This window comes from Labrus mixtus, chromosome 10 (assembly GCF_963584025.1).
Source record: "Labrus mixtus chromosome 10, fLabMix1.1, whole genome shotgun sequence".
In the NCBI taxonomy this organism is placed as follows: Eukaryota; Metazoa; Chordata; class Actinopteri; order Labriformes; family Labridae; genus Labrus; species Labrus mixtus.
In genome coordinates this window covers 27599185-27620903 of record NC_083621.1, presented here as the reverse complement: position 1 = coordinate 27620903, position 21719 = coordinate 27599185, and the positions used below count along the sequence as shown (strand labels likewise).

The 21719-nt window shown below is 41.4% G+C and overlaps 1 protein-coding gene and 1 long non-coding RNA gene across 2 annotated transcripts; both read right to left on the bottom strand.

The window, feature by feature from the left end:
* Window positions 1–5682: 5682 nt before the first annotated feature.
* lonrf1 (LON peptidase N-terminal domain and ring finger 1) lies at window positions 5683–20580 on the bottom strand. The gene is made up of 12 exons (XM_061048966.1): window positions 19761–20580; window positions 18078–18196; window positions 17340–17462; window positions 15981–16169; window positions 15734–15860; window positions 14478–14553; window positions 14074–14188; window positions 13589–13710; window positions 13308–13466; window positions 11937–12099; window positions 11662–11811; window positions 5683–9088 (listed from the first exon to the last, which is right to left on the bottom strand). Exons 1-12 carry the CDS (start codon window positions 20056–20058, stop codon window positions 8939–8941), a joined length of 1791 nt encoding a protein of 596 aa, XP_060904949.1. The 5' UTR covers window positions 20059–20580; the 3' UTR covers window positions 5683–8938.
* On the bottom strand, window positions 9772–11613 carry LOC132982460 (uncharacterized). Its single transcript, XR_009674709.1, has 2 exons — window positions 10787–11613; window positions 9772–10743 (listed from the first exon to the last, which is right to left on the bottom strand). It is a non-coding gene; the product is annotated as an uncharacterized LOC132982460 (long non-coding RNA).
* Window positions 20581–21719: the final 1139 nt, after the last annotated feature.

Below are 21719 nucleotides of genomic sequence, written 5' to 3'. Positions count from 1 at the left end.
AGATAATTAAGGGTGTGAGCGGTCTACTAGAGGATATTGCCTTCTTCATAGACTGCATAGTCTGATAACTAAAATAGCAGCTGCTAAGCCATTGCTGCTGTCTGACCGCACCTTCTTGTCCAAGTCCATTAGCACTCCCCCACATCACAGACCAATGGGTGATCAAGATGGCTTTGTTAAATTTTTATACAGTCTATGTTGTGAAGAAGTGTAAATATTGATAAAGGGTTCTTATTAGAAGCATTCATTGCATATTTAAGACTGCAGGACGATAGATTATGACGTTAAGTGTTTACAGCCGTCTCAGGGAGGCTCAGGGGAGATACAGGCTGCTGTGACTCTGCATGCACACACACTAATGGATGTATGGCGATGTCGAGACAGACATTAATATTTTATGCACACACATACAAACATACTTTAAATATTGTCCTTGAGAATACAGGATGTCTGTGTCCAATGCTCATCTAATTAAGAAATGCCCATGGAGCAGATTACTAATGTAACAGTAACCAAGGCCAACTGCTTTGCCTCCATGACAACCAAACCTCAAAATCTGAGTAAACTGCTGTGCTCAGTGATGCTGGGCTGCTTCAAATGCTGACGCTGATGGTGCTCATATTTCATGTTTCTGGAGAAAAAAAAAAATCCACTTAGTTTCTTTATTTCTTTCACCTTCATCACATCTAACTTTTCCCTTCTTCCTGTTGCTGTATATTGTTCCTTTACAACAGGACTTAGTGTAATGATAAGACCCACAGGCTGAACAGAAATACGATCTCACACACAGCTTCGGCTTGCGCTGTTACTATTCAGACGCCGCCTTATCTTCCACACACACCTTTGCTTTGCAACAAACTTAAATCTCAGAAATCACCCGAGGTGAGTCACGCTCTCCTGTGAGAGAACGCTCTGATGACTTGCTGCTGGGAAAATTATGACCACTGGGTGATGAGATGAAATGGACTGATATTACTGTATTTACCGAAATGTGAGTATTTGTCAAATTGAACTGGCCTCTGAATCACTCTGTTCTCTTATCTTGTTTTCTTCCCTGAATCCCTTCTCCCCACTTCCTCTGCATCATCTCACTTTTCTTCAGCTACTTAGCCTATTTCCTTCTTTCATCATCTTTCATCATCTTTATCACGATCAGTAGCCTATACTCTCCATTTTCTTTCCAAGTACTTGATATGATCTTTCACATTGTTTTTTATCATTCAGACGGCAGTTAGTCAAACGTTATCTTTTGCATATGTCTCCCATTGATTCCTGTCATCCTTAAAGAAAAAATATCTCTCTTTTGAAGTTTGATGAGCTCTCCTTTTTGTTGTCTGATTTATTTTTTAGATGTCTCATCAGACAGGAGTCACTGAAACCTCTAAAGTAGCCTTTAAATACTTCAATTCAATTCAATTCAATTCAATTCAAACAACTTTATTAATCCCTCTTGGGGCAACTGGTGTGGAGCAGCTCGTACACATGAGAAAGAAACACAAACAAGGACAAGTTGACATACAAGCAACAGATTACACAAGGAGTTGAAACATAGAAAAAATACTTAAACAAACACTAGTAGCAAATGCAGAGATCACTAGCCTGTGCTAGTTGTGACTGGTTTAACACAATCGATGCCGTTGAGTTTCCATCTTTTATAGCCTCCCTTACGAAGTCGACATTGCTAACCTGTTAGCAAACAGTTCCTTTTTATAATTCAAGACACCATAGCGTTCATATGGATTTGTGATTTTGGTCATCTGACATGTTTAAGTCATTGGGATAGTTTTGTTTTTGTTTTGTGCTTCACAAATATGAGATAAATGGCAGAAAACGTCACTGCTGCCCCAAATTAAGCTAACTGCTAGCGTGCTTGTCCATACTACTGTGGTAGTCCAGTGTACACCACACTGAAGGTTTGACATTAAAATAAGTTTGAACTTCAGTCAGAAAATATCAGAAGTGTTACAGTAGTATAGAGTTTAGTTGGTTAGAGTGATTTTTTAAATCTTTTGTCTGAAAAAATGTAAAGCCCTTAGCTAGCTTGATAACTAGCTCTGACTCTGTAGCTTAAATGTTAATGTGTTCTGAGTAAAACAATAACCTACCCAATGTTTTGAATGTACTTCACTTCTAAACTGCTAATTGGCTATTCATCTCATAATGAGCATTGTTTAGTTTCTAATTCAGTCTGAAATTTTTGGTTGGTTTTTGTCTTCCATGTGACATTTAAATAACTGAAGGGGGCTTTCCTGTAGGGCATGACTCATCCAGTTCATCACGACTGAGTCATTGAGTTTTGAGAGGATAATGAGGAGCCCTCAGATAGGACATTCATAGTTTCAGGTTTAGAAGACAACGGGCATAAATTACCAAGCAAATCACTCAATCAATTAATTGTTATTTGTCTAATATTAAATCATGACAAAATGAATCTCTTCACACAGAGCAGGTCTGAATCGTACTTTAGCGTTGTTCACACTTGAACAAAACTACTGAAGTTTTCGGAGTGAGCTGCATGTGTAAGGTAATCAGCCAAATTTGTTACATGAACTTGCCAGCCCCCTTGTATTTTTTCTGTAGAAAGTGTGAGAAAGCACCAAGATATAATTGGAAGAATTCTTCTCAAGGGAGTCAGATTTGGTGGGGACGTTTATCCAATGCGATCAATGCACGACCATAGACTGTCTGCATGCGACCGGTGCGATCTCCAAGCACATAATTAAACTGTTTCATTATGATTTCCAGCATTCTTTTTTGCTCTTTGGTTGATATCATATTTCTGTCAAACTAGCCTACATAGCATGGAAATAAAGGCAAATACTCTCAATATAGCGTCATATAGCTCACTTTGTTGCTCAGTCTCAGGAGACCCCACTGCCACCCCAGTAAAACATAGAAACTTTCTTTTTCGCGTGCAGCTAATCAAGCTTAGCTCAGAACATGTGGCTGGCCTTGAACACATAAAACATACATTCAAACATCAAAGAATCAAGCTCGCACACATCACCTTCCTTTTTATCCCCATCATGGATCTCTACCTCTGTCCTTCAGACACACAAATGTACATGAGCAACACAGCATGCTCTCAGACCACTTTACACAACTGTGAAGAGCATAGAAAAGCTGCCCACAGCCAGGTGTGTCTCATCAGGTGGTTTCTCTCCAAATCACTGAGCCACTTGGATGACATCAAGTCTCCTGCAGTGACCCCCCCACTTCCTGTTTCTCCTGTCCTTCATCTCTCAGCAGGTGATCCCCTCTCTGCATCATTTGTTTTTGTATTTTTTGCAACTAAAAAGGACACCTGTGCCCCCCCATTTGCTCCAGTGATGCCTCAGACGATGCTTTACAGTGGGTCAAAGGGACATCTCATCCATCTCCTTTTTCATGTTAAACTGTCGACCATGCAACAGAGAGGGTCAAAATCTGTTTTTGCTCTCACAAAACACAAGTTTATGGCTTGAATCATCATGTGTCCCCTTTCTTTGGAGGTTTTTTTGGTTAATCCTGCAGCCCTTCCTGGGCTGGATATCTTTGAGTTGTTTTTCTGTAAAGTTTTTATGATGTGCCATTGTGCTGATAGAGGCAGGTGGCCCATATGTTTACCTTTCTCTGTGGTACTGTCACACAAGTGAGTAGGTGCTCATGGGTTTATCATCGTGTTGACACTCAAGGGGATTATACAAAGACAGAGAAAGGTTTATCAGCTTGAGACTCATGGGAGGACACACACACACACACACACACACACACACACACACACAAACACACACACACACACGAGTGCACTCACACAGACACAAATATTCTAGACAAGAGACACACACACAAATAGCGAGAGAGAACTTCAGCTCTTTCCCCCAATCCCCCCCCCCCCTCAGTCAGCTTCAATTCACCACACTCATATCTGTGGGAATTAGCTCCCTGCGTGTTGTCTTTCAGGCTCTGTAAAGTAAACAAAGCGCCTTTCACTTCAAAGACAAAGTTTCTCAATTTTCTAATTGATAAATCGACTCCTGACATTGAGCTTTGCCAGACTGGGTTTTGTTGCCATGACAACCAAGCTGCATTCATCCTCTGATGCTCTCTGTGACTGCCTTGTTGTTGTGCTATTTCGCACAGAGAGGACTGTAGTCTATTTTAGTGGAGGCCCTGTTGGGTTGTTCCATAATTAAGAGGGATAATTATTAAGGATTTTACACACATAACACAAACCCATTTTCATTTGTATGCTTTTCAGGACTGAGATGCTCATTTTTCTATTCTAATGTTTTTGTGTTTCACAGCAGCTTGACCTTTCACTTACATAAAGTCCAACTTTAATCCTTAACCTTAAAGTCCAAACTAGCCAGAATATCCTCTCTGCAGAGGATTTTCTTCATCTCTCGTTTCCTGAGAGGAGGAATGGTCCTCTCAACAGCACAAACACACACACACGCACACACTCACACACACACACACACACACACACACACACACACAAACAGCCACAGCCGGTTCCCCCTTTGCGATAACTCCTACAAAACGCCTGTCATCCTTACTCAGTCATACACAAGCAGGGAGTCAGCGCAAGCCGATGGATCAATTTAGTACAGAAAAGCTGTGGCATTCTTCAAATGTAATGGGCTTTGATGTAGACGCTGAGCTGCATTACAGCACCCCACTGAAGCCAATGAAACCTCTTTTCATCTGCCTGCTTCCTATGCAGAGGACGTTGGCAGGAAACGTGCCTCACTTCTGCCACAATGCTTTTTTTTTTCTTCGTCTCGGGCATACAGAAGTGCAGTTCATTGCCTATACACCTACACTCACACAACATCTTGTACAGTCAGAAATTGATGCACTCTTTAGCTGCATGGGAATATCTACTTCCTTCCAGCGTGTTTTGCATGATTGGTTCTCTCCGCTGAGCTGCTAAAATGTATTTTTTTACCCTTTTTTTCCCACCAAATGGCTCATTTCTGCCTTTATGAAATGGAAAAAAAAGGAATACTCTGATGAGATTTCTCCTACTTCATCAAGTATGATTCCAGCTGTAGACCACTTTCCTTTTTTTTCCCACAGCTACAGACTGCCCCCTGGTGGACGTTTTATTTATTGCAAGACTTTGTTGTGTGTTGTTTGTTGTATTAAAATTATTATTTTCAGGATTGATTCTGCTTTGTTAAGGATGGCACTTCCTCTCAAACTACATATGGGTCATTGAATGCAAAGTAGTTACACAACAACTTGACATTTGAGACAATGTTTTTCCGTTGTTGGCCCATGACAAAACTTTAAAACATAAAAATGACAATATTGGTATTTGACATCTTATATGACTATATTTCTCTGAGGCTGAATAGATACAAAAAAATGATGTTATAGAATATTAAATGAGCACTAAATATTCACAGGAAATACCCAGTCTTATTTTAATGTGAAACAATAAATGAAACCAGAGGTTCCTCTCAGTGTGTTGCAGCTGCACCATACACTCAGTTCTCCATCTAATTATAACTGTTAACATACAAAAGTGTCTCATTATCAGTATGTGAGGCATGTTACACTCCCATAACTACTCCTCTCTACTCATTTCTGACATACTTTGAGCTTGAAATGTCACCTTAATGACCACAAACGTCTCAGCATAACATCTAAATAGCCACACAACAGACACTTTAAATGAAGACAATGCAGAGCTTGCTTCAAACAGCTTTATTTATAATAACATTGAAAAAGTCATCCAGGGGGGCAAGCAAATAAACAATAATCAGATCAAGATAAGTGACTGCTTTGGAGGTGGTGGGTTTCAGTTTCTGTGGGTTTAAATTGACTCGTTTATGAACATTGTGGTATGTGAGCACAGGGTAGAGAATGCATGTCTGTAGTTTCCACTGCCTGGAGACCACTGACCACCAGACCACATCAGCCAACATTTCCTGCAAGCTGCAGCACATAGCAAGAACACACTTTTCACAGCCTTCCCCCGAGTCCCCAAGTGTTAAGACTCGTTCTCACGGGAGGAACACTGCCAAGAACGTGCTGCTTCTTCTGCTCTCTTTTCTGTGTTGGGAGACAATGTGGAGTTGGTACAAACTGTCCCAAAATCAAATGAGATGGTAAATAGGGCAAATGGACATTGAGTGTTGCAGACTGAATCAACATTTTATTCAATAATGGCTTCTGAAAGTGAGAAAGTAACAAAGGGAAATATGCATGATGTGTGGAAAAAAAGAAAGAAGAGTAAAACATGTGAGGCATGGCAGCTAAGCATCAGAGAATACACAACATTATTTCACTGTGCAAAAATCTTGGTCTTCTCTGCAAAGAAACAGGACAGGGGATTGAGATTCGCCTTAGTGGCTGCAGGCTTGTGTTCATGCGTTCGCCCTGAAGCTGATCATTTCAAAATTCTATAAGAATCTAGATCCCTTTTAGTTTTTTCGTGTCAGCTTTAAGAATGTCAGCTATCAGGAAACTGACCTCTAGGATACAGTTGAAATCAGTGAAATTCACACCGCAGAAGGAGACTGGTATGATAACTTGCACGTTGTCGTATTTGACTCAAATCTCAATCTCAATGGCTTCGAAAAGCTCAGCATATAAACTGATAAAAAACTGTGTTTTTACCCTCAAGTAAAGTGTAAATTCCCCGTTCAGAGTTAAGTGTGTAACCTGTGTTATCAGGTCATCATTGCTGCCCCAGAACCCCTCAGCCTGTCTGCTGTGTCATCCCTTAGTGGGGTATTTATTGTGCGTATTGAGTGTCATGATTTCCCCTTTAATTCTGAGCTTTACATGCCATATGGAACGAGCAGTGCTTCTGTTCTGTGTCGTACAAAGTCTATCTGTAAGTGATATGTTGGCCATGAAAAAGATGAAGGCGTGAAGTCTAAACACAACGTCCATGATGTGGACACACTCAAAGTGAGACTATTTAAGCACACTTTCCCAATAAAACAAAGAACTTAGAAATATCTATGGCACATGTGTCAAAGTTTAAAAACCACAAAAAAACAATCTTGAGCGCTAAGCTTCACCCAGTTTAGCCCGGTTAGTAAATTCACAGTACGTAACATTGCAGGTTCAACATTCCATGGAATGTAGCACTACATCAATAAAACCAATCGAAAGAATCACACACTCATTCCTGTACAGACTCTGAAGACACACACTATTCTGGTGAGCCGGCCCAGGCACTCAAAGGCATCGTGACAGGGAGACACCATGGGTGCCAAATGTAGGTGATGTGGCCTACACAGAGGCACCACAGGGGAGGGGGGTTAGGATAGCCATCGTCAGACCCCAGCTTCATTATTTCACAGAGCTTCCTGCAGCACAAGAGATGTTACACACTGTGTCCTGGGACTGCTGCTTCCTTTAGAACCTTAGTGCTCGACACCACACCATATGTACTGTCCTCTACAAGAAACAAAGAAAAAGATAATGATGATGGCGACTTACAAAACTGACTCCCTATTTACAGCTGACATCCACACTTTACCATCAACATACATATTCACACAGGTTCATAGTGTAAAAACTAAGGTGGTACTCAGGCTGCCTCCTCAAATTTACCCATTTGAATAATAAGTTGAGAAGACCTGATTCGACTCGTTTTTATCAGTGCTGAGAGCAACAGCAGTCTGTAAACGTGGAGAGGGAGGGGTGAAATGTTGAATCATCATTCACAATGTTTGACAGGGGGCTAAGTTATCTGCAAAGGTCTCCTCCTCCTCGTCGAAAACAAACGGGCAAAGCTAAGTTAACCAGAAAAAGACACAAAATAAATTAATTTCACATCACAAAGCTGCCTCTCTTTGAATCTCTTCTGTGGGTCTACGAGAGGTGTGAGCAGAGCCGCGGCTAAACAAAGATCTGAAAAGTAAGTAAATCATTCATAAAACGCTTTTTGTTAAAAACAACTGTGTTGACACTTCAAACACTGAGAGGGTGAACAACTGGACTTTTGGTTTCTAAATAGCTTGTGCCAGCAAAATCAGATTCAACCCACATAGTTCTGAATGGGGTGCTGGTACTGTCCGTCCTGAAGCTCTGACCCCCTTTGTCCAGTGGGAGATAGCAAACAGCATCCAAAAGCAGCAGCCACATCAGCAGCTTTTGATCAATAAAAAAAGATCCTCTAACGGCTGCCCTTCTTAGTGAAGATATAAATCATTATTGCAATAATTGCTAATACTAAATAGGGATCTTAAAAGATGATTCAATAGTATAAAATGAGCCATTTTCAAAGGCTACTAAGGCTAATAGATGCAGCTAAAATGTTAGCATTACAAGTATTGCCCTTTAACAAAACCTAAATAACCCAGATTCCTTAAAATGATCACTTTAAACAACAGGAACTTTAATCCTCTAATATGCATAGTCCTGAATGCAAATTAAGTGTGCCACGAATGTTCAATCTCACTCCAAACTGCTCAACAGGCAACACATGAAAGTCCAGTGGACTGCTTTAGCTTGGCTGATGTTGTTTTTTTTATGTTCCTCATAATTATTGCTGGAGAAAAACAGTGACACCTAGTGCCTGTTTTCAGCAACAGTATTTGTAAAAAATAACTGATTTAGTGAATACACGATTAATAATAATAAACCACTGTCAGTGGATCTTAATAAGCAGAATCTTTGGTCAAACATGTGTGAGTCTACTGAAACTATTCTAAAACCTTTAACACCCGGGGAAGATAATGGTCTAAGATATGCAAACCCAAACAGTAAAAACCCGATTCTATTGAACTGCTCTGCGTTTAGTAATTCACTCACTATATATTTCTGCTTTTCACCACATCATTCTGCCTCGAGCTGTGATTTTAAAGACCATCCCTTCATGATTCAGAGTCCAAAAGTCAACCTCTCTGTGGTGCAAGTGCGTCTGTTGATTCCTCTCCATTTGTATGTACTGTATTATCTAACTCTCAAAAGCATGGTGCTGCGGAGCCTAGCTCTGAGAGAAGTATTCGAGGACGAGGCGGAGGTGTCCCAGGCGGTCTTGGAGTGAGCTCAGGGACAGGACGGTGGTCTGATAGGCGGGGTCCAGTTGGAGGACAGACAGCAGCCACCAGCACCAGGCCGGACCGTTGGATGAGGCCTAGAGGATTCAAAGAATGTAGAATGGAAACATTTTACTTTGGGTATCATGGGAATGCATAATCTATACTTTATGATACTGGCATAGATCCACCTGTGTCATGCCTTAGAGGATATCTACTAATCTCAAGTGGACAGCTTTAAGGTCTATCAGTTCAAAGTGCACACTGAGCATTAGAAGGAGTCTCCACCTTTTCAAACAGTCCCCTGTGGTCTAAATGAAACATCTGTGCTGTGCTTTGGTCAAAATATAACATGAATCAAGCACCAGAGGAGGTTTGTGACCCTGTATAAACCAGCTCTCTCAGAACGCGCCGTTTTGGTGTGTGTGTCTCTTTAAATGTAATGACCCCCCTGAGTTTTCCCGGTAGACATCACTCCTCTGTAGTGAGAATAAAAATGGCGGACCTGCTCAAAAGTTTTGTTCTAGGCTGGGGGTGGAGTCAATGGATGGAGATACCAGGGGAGGGGAGGGGATTTTTTTTTTTACCAGAATCCCACTGTGACATCACAAGGAGAGCACATTTGAAACAGAGCATTTTTCTCTGTGTTGTAAGACTTATGCAGACCACAAACAAAGGACTGGATGGGTTTATTTCACATTTTGTGGGTCAGTAGACACTCAGGTCATCGAAATATATGTTCAAAAACACTGTACAAGTGGATTTTTCATAATATGTCCCCTTTAAGTCACCATATGTGATCAGACCTCATGTACCAGTTGATGTGTACATTATGGTCAATATAAATTCATGATTTGATAAGAGATGTCAAACAGGCTTGAAGCAGAGAGGGAACCACTGAGCTTACTGTTTGTGGATTAATAAGATAGATCATGTTTGAATAAACATGGAGGGGTCAGAAGACCTGTATGTCATACTACAGCTCTGTGGTTCATCAGAGAAAGGTTTTAACTTCACTATAGACTGTAGTCCATGTTCACAGGGACAGACAGATGGCTCTGCAGCATAGAAACATTTTTCCTCTAGGAAAGGTCTGTTGTGTATTCTAACATTCATCCCTATAATTAAGTGACAGGCTGAAAATACCTCGGCCTGTCTCCTTGTCTCTCTTAGTGTACGAGTGGGAGTCTTTGTGTCTGTGAATATGAGAGGCAGGCCAGAGGTGTTAGTGTGTAACTGTGTTTGAGATGAGGAGAGAAATGAAGGGAAAGGGTTGAAGAAGTCCAAGTTCATTTGGCAAAACTTATTGGGGATTCCTGCTTTACAGGGATGTTATTTATGGAAACATATTCAATACAACCCAAAAGAGTTCATCACTCAAGAAAAAGTTTACCGGTAATTGAATTAATATTGATGAAAAAGTAAAAAATGTGCAAAATATCGATTTGTCTTTGACTATGAAACTTCAGAAAACATGCCGATTTAACATTTACTACAGAAACCCTGCATCTCCCAGAAAGTTAGAAAGTGTTATGTCTTATAATTAACACTTACAAAGACCTGTGTGTAAGACTCTGTTTATATAAAGAGTTTATAAACCCAGGATGCTGTGTAACATATCAAAAGTCTACTGTGTAGTTTATACACACATGCACTAATTCAATAACTGTATGGTAACAAAAGACTTCATATTTCAACCTATTACTCCAAAGTGTCACACTCCCTCTGTCCTAAGCATTAACATGAGCTCTCTCTCTCTCTCTCTCTCTCTCTCCCTCGCTCTGCTCTAAGTCTACATCATACTTCCTTATCGATTCATGACAGGGCAGTGGATCGAGTCGGAAACTGGGGAGAGGGAGAGAGAGAGGGGAATGACATGCTGGAGAAGAGCCGCAGGTCTGATTCGAACCAGGGCCGTCTGCTTGGAGGACTACCTGACAGCCTTTTAACATGTTGCGCACAAACTAACCACTAGGTTACTGGCGGCCCAGTAAAAAAACATTTGAGTTGCATTTCATTCACAAACGATTTAAAGAAGTGAGACCAAATTGGGATTCTTTTATACTTCTCTCCTTGCAAGTGTTTTCTATTCCCTCCTTTGAATCTTAATCATGTGAACCTTTTCGTTTATTCAGATCTCCAATAGCCACGGCCTAAACCTGACGGATGTTTTCATTGAAGTCAGGAGTTAACGCATCTGTGAGTACAGTTTGACCGGAACAATCTGTACTGCATAACCATCGAACCTTCAATAAGTAAATGGCAGACATTATGTTTCAAGTGAAGACAAGCCTACATGTATGTGTCAACAGCTGGATTTTAAATTGTTGTAATTTTTCATGCCATACAGATTTCTACACAAATGCTGCGCAGAGAAAACAAAACTAAAGGAATAACAAAACAGTTGTAGTTTTTTTTTTTCAGGAATGTTTAGCATATAATTTCTGGAAAGTGAACTGAGTGTGCTAATTAGCTGCAACAAGTGTTTTAGGACATTGGCTCCATTAAACCTTTAAGCTAGGAAGCACTTAAAAGTGAGTCATCACTTCACTGGTGGACAGTATGAGTCGCCGCTGACTGACTTTCAAAACACAACAAGTGATGAGATGCTCACGGGTTCTGGGACGTTGTGAAGTCAAAGTAATAATCTTATTTATTCAAAGTCCCCAACCTGAATGTTGTCATCCTTATCTGGCATGGGGCCGTACTGCCTGGTGATCTGCTCGCTAATACCGTTCCCAAGGCGCTGGTACCAGTCCTGAGCCTGCTGGTACACGCTGTCATGGAGACGCTGCAAAAGCTCCAACTCACTGCCATCAACCTGGGAGAGAGAGAGAGGACGCGCAGAGAGGAAAAAAGTCAGGAGAGAAACTGAGGGACTATTCATTATATCGTCAGGGTGTGTGTGTTTTTGAAAACTTTCTGTTTGATGTCAGTGACCCTGACCTTGAGGTCCTCCAGGTACTCTATGTCAGCGGTGTGGTAGCCGTCCCTCAGGCCTCTCTTTATCACCCTGAATCTGCTGCCGCCCACCGCGTCCACATAGGAGCGTCCATCAGGCAGCAGCTCCAGAGAGTTGATCTCCAACATGCAGCCGTAGTCTGCAAACCTGCAGAGCACACACAGGAAATGGCATGTTCACATGAATACACACCTACAGGTATCACTTATCTTTACACACGAGAGACTCCTGCCAGGGGTAAAGTCAGCAACGAGTTTCTGTTATAGTGAGAACTTGAACTATTTCTCCAAGTGGATGGCTCTATACTATATTTGATGTATTTGTCCATATGAGGGTTTGATGTTCACATTACATATCTCTCTAGACTAGATATTTTTTAATTTTTTAGGATTTCTTCATCTATCTCTATCACTTTTCTAAACTATAGAGCCGCCTCTACAATATATCGTTCTTTCCTTGTTATACATGACATTATGATGGTTTCTCCTTATGTTTAGTCAAAAAATGTAAGTTATTCTGGTAATCCTCCGATTACTGTGGGTTATTTCTGCTGGAGTTGTATACAAATGACATTTTTTTTTTGTATTTGTGATGTCTTTGAGCAGGTCCTGTGGACCTTTAAATATGAATGTTGTGCATAGTTTATATTGTATATTGATGTTGGTTTTGTATCACATGACCTGTCAGGTGACCTCAGGGTTGTGTATGTATGTGGAGGTGTGTCCATTTCACTTGTTCATGTCTGAAGAGGGAGGGCCTGAAACATTACAGGTGGTAATTTTTCCATTACATTAAATCTAATTGGAGCAGCTTCTTGTGTGCGGACTATTCTTTATAAGTTGAATTATACTCGTGTGTTAAAATGAATCATTTCTTGAAGAGGGGTAAACCTGTATTGTGAGGCCGACGTTGACGAGAGGTTTGAAAATGACTCTTTAATACAACAATTTGGCCTTTTTTAACAGGATGACATAGAGTGGAACTAGGAGAAAATATATGAGGGAGAGATTAAAATGAACAGATGAACTCAAACCAGATTTATAACCATGCAGCTACTTCTTCTTGTCACTCTCTCAAGGTAACACTGACTGATTTACACTCTGCCCCCTGTGCTGTCTGCTACTACTGCATCACTCTCTATCCCATCAGGCTCCAACCTCCTGCTCGTCTCTGTTAGAGGAAAGTCAAACACAGTCTCTTTAAAACAGCCTCTTTAGATTACTGTAAACTTCAAGATAACTGTACCGGGTCATTGCCTCGACTTTTTAAAAACTGTCTGTGTACAGATAGATCCAGATTTTCAAATAAAAACGCTTCTTTGGGTAATGGTTGAAAACTCCAGATAAATAGCATACCCCTTTCCATGCTCATAACTGCACATGCCAAACTTCTTGGTGCCAGTCTCCATGCAGCGTCGCATCATCAGCCGATACCGAGGCTCGAAGATGTGCAGAGGGCAGGGAACGCCAGGGTATGCCACGGTGCAAACAAATATAGGGATGTCCTTAGTGAGACTACAGGGCAGGAGACAGAAAGAGAGACAAAAGGAAGATGAAGGCAAAGAGAGAAGTATTTCAAAAAAAGAATAAGGATAAGCTAAATCAAAATCACAGATTATTGTGAGGCAGGTACATACTTGGACAGTTCAGCCATCTCAGCATCGTGGACCTGTTTCCTCTCCGTCAGCTGTGAGGGGAAAAGGCGGGTCATGATTTCCTGAAGCACAGCTGTCGGGTTGTACTTCCTGTTTTTAAAGTACTGGGAAGAAAGAAAACACAGACATCAGCTGTCAAAGCAATATTATGACGCTCCGAGGGTATTATACAACATTAAAAAAAACATGCAAAGAAATGATTACACAACGCTGACATAGCAGTTATTTAACATGGTGGTGATTTTTCAGCACTAAGCAACATACAGAAAAGAGAAACCAAGAAGTTATCATTTCTGAGATATATGTAATAAGGTAAGAGTGTAATCATCCACTATGATAACAACAAGCTAAGTTTAGTGTTGGCAATAGCAAAGCTGTGAAAATGAAACACCCTGTAAAGTGCTAAAAACAGGACTCTCTTCCATTAGGTTTAAAATAGATGTTTGAAAGTGTCCGGAGGTGGTTACCTCTTGTAGTGGCTGTTTGCAGAGTGGGCAGCGGAGGTTGTGGTCCAGACTCCTCTCTATGCAGTTTTTACAGAAGGTGTGACCACAAGGAGTAGTGACAGGTTCAAAAAACAACCTATGAACGACAAACAAGGACATTAGCTTAGCTATTAGTACAGAACAGCTGTAAGGCTTGAGAGTATTTGTGTTAAAGCTGTATTTGTGCAAAACATTAACTAGAGAAAGAGAGTGTGTGTGTGTGTGTGTGTGTGTGTGTGTGTGTGTGTGTGTGTGTGTGTGTGTGTGTGTGAGTGTGTGTGTGGATGTGGGGGGGGGGGGGGATAAGCCTGTTGCATGACTCTGCAGGGGACAAGGAAAGGGCAGCAATGCATTATTGATCAGAGCAAGCACTCCAGCACACTGACCTAATGCAGAGAGGGCATTCAAAGTCTGACACAGTGAGGACAGTCAGGGTTTTCTCTCTGTGGTGACTACTTTCACCTGAGAGAGAGAGAGAGAGAGAGAGAGAGAGAGAAAGCAATGTTTACATTCAGTGTGAGCCGCCACAGGAACACATTATACAACTGGAGATATTCAATCAAGAAATTAGCTCGTTGGTTTTGTGGGACTGGGAGAGGGAAGAATGTGTTTTGCAAATGACGACATGTGGTTTTTCAGAGATTGAAGGGACGCTGTCTGGATGTCTAAACTTCTAACAAGGGTTAGAGGTTTAGACCTAGGCACAGACCTGGTTAAAAGGCTAACTGTGAATGTTTTAAAAGCTAGCCAGTTTGTTAGCTTGCTATGCTATATAGTTTATCTCACACGCATCACAACCACAGCTGCCAGAATAACTGGTCTCCCCACGGCCAAACTAACAGAATTCAACAACAGGGCCACATCCACTAAACATCCAGCTCAGCCCACTCCCCTCAGGACGGAGGTACAGAGCACTGAGGTGCAGAAGGGCTCGCCTTAGGATGAGCGTGATCATAAAAACTGCCTTGAACAAAAGGCAGGATTGGGAACTTCTGATTGTTTGTTTTATTCACTGTGTTTTGTGTAGGTCTATAGCAATGAGTAAGGTCTTTTACCTGCTTTTTGTAACATAATAATGAGTAAGGTCTTTTACCTGCTTTTTGTAACATAACAATGAGTAAGGTCTTTTACCTGCTTTTTGTAACATAATAATGAGTAAGGTCTTTTACCTGCTTTTTGTAACATAACAATGAGTAAGGTCTTTTACCTGCTTTTTGTAACATAACAATGAGTAAGGTCTTTTACCTGCTTTTTGTAACATAACAATGAGTAAGGTCTTTTACCTGCTTTTTGTAACATAATAATGAGTAAGGTCTTTTACCTGCTTTTTGTAACATAACAATGAGTAAGGTCTTTTACTGCTTTTTGTAACATAACAATGAGTAAGGTCTTTTACCTGCTTTTTGTAACATAACAATGAGTAAGGTCTTTTACCTGCTTTTTGTAACATAACAATGAGTAAGGTCTTTTACCTGCTTTTTGTAAAGTGTCTCGAGATAACACTTGACGCTATACAAATAAAAATTGATTGATTGATTGATACGTACTGTTCTTTGGAGGGCTTTGCTGTGAAAAGGAATTTCCCCATGGGGACAATAAAGTCTAAAGTCTCTCTGATAGATTGACTAAGTCAAATGCATACCCCTGCCACGCTCATCCTCCTTCCTCATCATCATCTCCTCGTCCTCCTCAGCAGTAGGGAGGAAGGAAACAGCCTGGCAGAGGCTGAGGCAGCACTCCGTATCTGATTCATGCTTCACCTTTGAGCCCTGAAGAGGAACAGATTCATCTTTTAGAATTTTACTTGAATTCAAACACATCCCAAAAATGTGCCTTTCAGTGCACAGTAGAACCGTACATGCTCTCCTAAGACCATATCAGCAGCTTACCTGGTGAGCCCCCTTCTTCCCTTTTCCCTCTCCTTCATTCCCATGTGGATGTCTGAGGCCATCGGGGTGAGTGGGCCCCTGAGAGACACTGAGGCTGGTGATGGGACAGGGCTCTTTCAAGTACTCGGACACAACTTGCAAGATGCAGGACACGTCGTCTGGAACAGCCATGCCCTCTGCCTCCAGGATCTGAGACACGAGTAGAATGACAGACCTTCACTGAATACGATGTTTTAAATTAGTTTTCAATAGAGGCTACACATGGAGGAAGAATTTTAAAACAGCAAAGTAAATATGATGTAGTTATTGAGTCAAACTATAGTCAATCAGTTAATCTGAAATAAAATGTTCTACATGTCTAAAGTTACTGATTGCTGAAGTGTTTCCGGTCTTGAGTGCAAGAATCCAGCGCTCTTGTCCTCCTTTGACTCTCATCATAAGTTGCACATCCACATTTGCTCTTCTTCAATACAAGAGAGAGGAGCATCGAGGAGCGCAGGAAAAATGAGCTAATGCACGCATTACACACCACCAACCAGAAGTAGGCAGCGGAGGGATATGTCCAATGAACTGAGCCGTAAAGAGCGAGTCATGCAGTGTCACTGGATCAGAGCATTGACTGTTTATAAAGACAGAGCAGAGCAGCGGGTCAGACTAGCATGAGTCAGCTGTTTTTTTTTTTTTTTTTCAAGTTTGTCTCCACAGAGTTTAGGAAACATATGCCTGTAAGTACGAGTGCCTAGTTACTAGGTTTTAATTATAGTGATGCTAATTACGTTAGCCAGTTAATGGCAATTTTCAGTATGTGTTAGCATCAAGCTAATGGACTAAGATATACATACGAGGTCATCTGTGAGAAAATGTGGTCACCTTGGAGTCGCCACTAATGATAATAAGAACTGAACTCCTTAAATATAAAAAAAAAACAAGTAGAAGAATACATTCTCATAACTGAAACTTTAGTCAATCTAAGACTAAACTTGAAAAATGTTTAAGCATAATAGAAAGGTACACAAATCAAAAGATCTCTTTGTAGACTTCAAACACTCACACTGAAAACAACCTAAGTGAGAGTACACAATCACAGGGAAAGCTTCTGAACGAGCGAGACATTATGTCACCTGTGATGCTAAATACCACGTTCCTGATGTTGTGAATATGCCATCTCTCATTCAGAGTTGATCGATGACCATGAGAGCTGTTCACGATGTGTTCTATAGGTCAATCCATTAATGCTGCAGCCTTCACTCTACAAGGCCAAAGTCTTTAAACTAAACCTCGCTGCCCTGCTGTTCGAGCAGAAATGGACTGCTAATACATGAACTCTACATCATAAATTCTTCAGCAAGATGATCAAACCTTCTTGATCTGGCTCTTTGCGGGAGCAAAGTCAGCTTGTAGATTTAGGCAACGCTGGAACTGGACAAGGGCCTCCGCCTGCTGACCCATTTCCAGCAGCACATTCCCTTTACGAAAGAAGCCCTGCACAAAGAGAAACATGAGATCAGCACATCGCTGCCTGTAAGAGTGATCGACAGCTCTACAGCATTAAAAAAAAAAAAAACTAAAGGCAGCTTATCTGTTTCACTTCTTTTGCACTAAATGTCACTTACATCATGCATTGTTGGCCAGCTGCCAACAGCAGCAAGTGAACAGTGAAACATATGGAAACTTTCAGAGTGATATAACACAACCCTCATGTCAATAACAGTGATTCCATACAGTCCACATTTATGCATTTGCAGTGAGCCGCCCACTGGCATCAAGAGAATAAATGACATTATGACATAAGTAGCTGTTTGCATAACTTTGTGAATGACATAACATCAATAAAAGCAGAGGTAATTACTTTAAGGGGGTCAGCTTTCTGGGCCAAATAATATAAAAAGACACAATTAAAAAACAACTTTCTTTATGGATGTGAGTGTCATTACATGCATGTTACAAAACCAAACACTCGAGTGGATGTTGGGTAAAAAAAGGGAAATGATGCCGTTGAATGTGGGTTGTTGATGGATTATTTTAAGTGTTTTTGTTGATTTTCAGAAAATACGCCTGACGTAGTGTGTCTTAACTAACACTTTCCCCATCCCTCACCTCGGTCCAGTTAGGACGAAGGCAGCAGAGGTAGTCGAGGTCGGTCAGAGCGTCGGAGAAACACATCAGTCCCCTGTTGGCTTCGGCTCTGTACACCTTTAAACTCTGATCATCTGGGACTGTGGACACAAAGCAACAAGAAGAGAGAGAGGAAGGAACAGTGTTGAATAACCGCTGCAGAGCTCTGGCTTCAAAGATTACATTGTATTTAAAATGCGCACGCAAACATTCAACATGTAATGACGGCCACGGAGGAGCCTGCATCACCAATAGTTCTGCTTTGACTGACCTGACATTCATACTGACCTTATTTAAAAGGATCATGCCACTGCAGGTCACGACTGATCCATATTAACTTATTTTATGAGTCACAGTTATTATAAAAGTGTAACCATCCTATTTCTATATAAGCTTTCTAGAACAATATCTTTGAAAGTTGCACAGTCACTAGATTATGCATGAGTGCATTCCAGGCTCAGAAAGTGACTATTACCTAAACCCTGTTGCTCCAGTCATTGGTCATGTTTACTGACATAATTAAGACCTTAGAGACACAATACATGTGCTTAGTAATGCACCACATTAGACGCTGAAACATTAGAACTTAAAAGCATCGGGACACAGCCTCAAAACACTGATGACATAAGACAAAAAACCGAGGTACACAAATGTGTTGGGATATCATTACACAAGAAGCAGGAGGGCAGGAGCAGCGAGGCAGCAGTGTTTAATTGGATTGGCAGAGATGGCAAACATGAAGGTAATTTAATGGAGCGCTGATTCACTTCGGCAACAATCACTCCTCCAAACCCGAGGACGCCTACAGACTACATACACTCATGTAGGGCAGAAGTAGTCCCTTTTTTTTACGTCCTTGCTGCTGCCTGAAGAAAATAAGGTCAGGTGCCACGAAGGCAAACTCCAAGTGTTGAGGATCTCTGTGCAGATAAGAGTTTCTGTTACAATCAAGGGATTTAGCCGTGGCATTATTACAACACATGCTCTTAGACATCCCATGCTTTTATAAACATGAACATAAACAGCAGAACAAACACAGAGCTTGCTCAGAAAGATGCACTTCCTCTGCCTTTATCCGATAGATTTTTTCTTTTTACAGAAAACATCTGTTATTGCTGCATCTTATATCCTACTGTGTGTTTGCATGGTGAGAAGTTAAAGTGTGAAACCAGATTATTGCTTAAATGTTTTATGCTATAGGTCCATATCTTTTCTTTAGCTGCTTATACCATTGTTTGGAGTTGTTTAAAATGCTTCAGAGTGCACACAGGCAAAAAACAAAAACGAGCATCTGGAGATTGTTTACTGACCCACTTATACATTTAGGTCATCAATAGCCTCAAACAGTCATATACAAATGAGTCCCATTGCATCCCAGCTCCCTCCTGTCATTACACCTCCAGTATCTCACTGCTGTGCACAATATGTCAGTGTTAAGAAGTGCAGGATGGGATGCACTATCAGTCACCATCACTGAACACAAGCCGAGACAACTGCGAGCAGTGCGTAAAAGTGCGACTCCGGCCCGCCTGCCCCCTGACTCGAGTGTGATGTAAGGTAAAGAATGTGTAACAGCTGTGGGGGCATCCTTTCACGCACTGTGTAATTAGCCAAACAAAGTTGCATTTCACCATTAAAAGAGATGTCTTGCACGTGAACCCTTACCTATGTCTAGCCCCTCGTTCGTGATGCGTAAAGCTTCAGTGAACTCGCTGGACTTCAGCTTCTCCTGTACATGGCACTTCATCTTGGTCTCCTCGGGGCAGCACTTCTCCACGACACTTATCAGCAGGACGTTGTTCTTCATGCTCTTCACCTCTCGCTGTTTTAACCTCTCCTTGCACGACGGGCATTTGGACGGTAGGAAACCCCCGACGCACCTCCGGCAGTACGTGTGGCCGCACGACATGGTCACCGGCTCGCACATCAGGAAGAGACAGAGGGGGCACTCCAGAAGATCCATGGTGGATGGGGTTATGTCACCAAAACAACGTCCAAGTGGGGACGAATGTGTGGCTTTTTTTTCGTCAAAGCAACGCGGGCGTAGGAGCTTGTTTCGTAAAGTGCTGCATGGACCATTTAAATAACACGCTGACAACAAGCGATACAGTGAATGTGTCCCCACTCCGATCACATCTGCTCGAACCAGACCCGATTCTGTCAAGCTTAGGATACGGGTAATTTGAGCTCACTAATGCTCACCTCACAAATGTCCCTTTCGTGTTGAATTTATCCATTGAAATGATCAATTTCAATACCAATAGACTTTGGTTTGAGACACATAACGTCTTCCCTTAAGCACAGGTTGTATAAAAAAGAGCTCACAGTTCAATGCGACGCTTTCCTAACTCAACGAACACAACGCGACTCACGCAGGAATATCTACACATTGGTATGAATCCCTTTTTAGTAGTCCATGTCCGCGTTTAACCCCTCTAGCGACGTCTCCACGACCACAAAGCTGGGTTACTATGTAACACCATTACATTACATAAATAAAGACCACGTGACGCAGCAGCGCGCCAGCCGATTGGACGGAGCGATGGCTTTCCGCCCTGTTGTGAAACACAAGGATGCCGAGTTTCATAACGTCATTTCTGCGACAAAACTTTTCTCTTTTTAATTCAGTTAAATTAAATGACATGTGAGAAACTTAGTCGGTAGTGTGGTGAGACATGTCCAAGAAAATAAATGATTTAGCGTTGCTGCAGTGAGTAGAAACTACCCCACAGTGTATGTAGGGAATCCCAGCAGAGGGGGAGGGGGGGGTGCAGAGTGATGACATAAACCCATATCCTAATTTTTTAACATGCTTACACAAGGAATTTACGGCGGCTTAATTACACATTAGTTTGCAACTATTTAGAAGAAATAACATTCAGGCACGTCAGGCCACAGTGCTGTGGAGCACCTGAGTGTTTCAAAATCTAATATATTTGTTAAACAGTACATATATATGCATGTCAAGTGAAGACACCAGCCTTGGTCAAAGAGACGCTGATGGAGCCTGGTGTTCGTTCTTGGATTCACATTTGTTTAGTTTGCTTCCAAACAATCCATAACCTTTAGTGCACACTTGAAATAGTCTGTACAAAAAACAAATGACACATTTTTCTTACATAGCCTTCCTGAGAGTCTCTTTTACATGTTGGAACAGCTTCTACTTGCAAAGCAGCTTATTTCTGTTGTACAACACTGAAGTACACGTGTCAGGCTTACACATCTGAAGAGATGGATCAATCTACCTGTAGTCACAGATGTAATATGTCAATACTCAGGGGCTAGTGCCTTAAAAACTGTCCTGAGTGTGTCTTCTGAAGATGTAGAAGTTTAGCTATAAGGGGCTTTACTCTGCTCTGCATTGCAATAAAGACATGAGGATCATTTAAGGAGTGGGATGCTTGGTAGAGTAAACATTATTTAACAAGAGTTTCTACAATAACCTTTCAAAGGAACACGGCAACAACACAGTGCTATCATAAAAACATGAGGTTAAAGGGATTGAGGAGTGACTATTTAACTACAGTCCACACGATGACCTTACCATTACAACTCAATCTGGATTAAAGACCGTATGAGTCATAGTGACAGAATACTTTGTGAACATAACTGAATGTCAGCGCA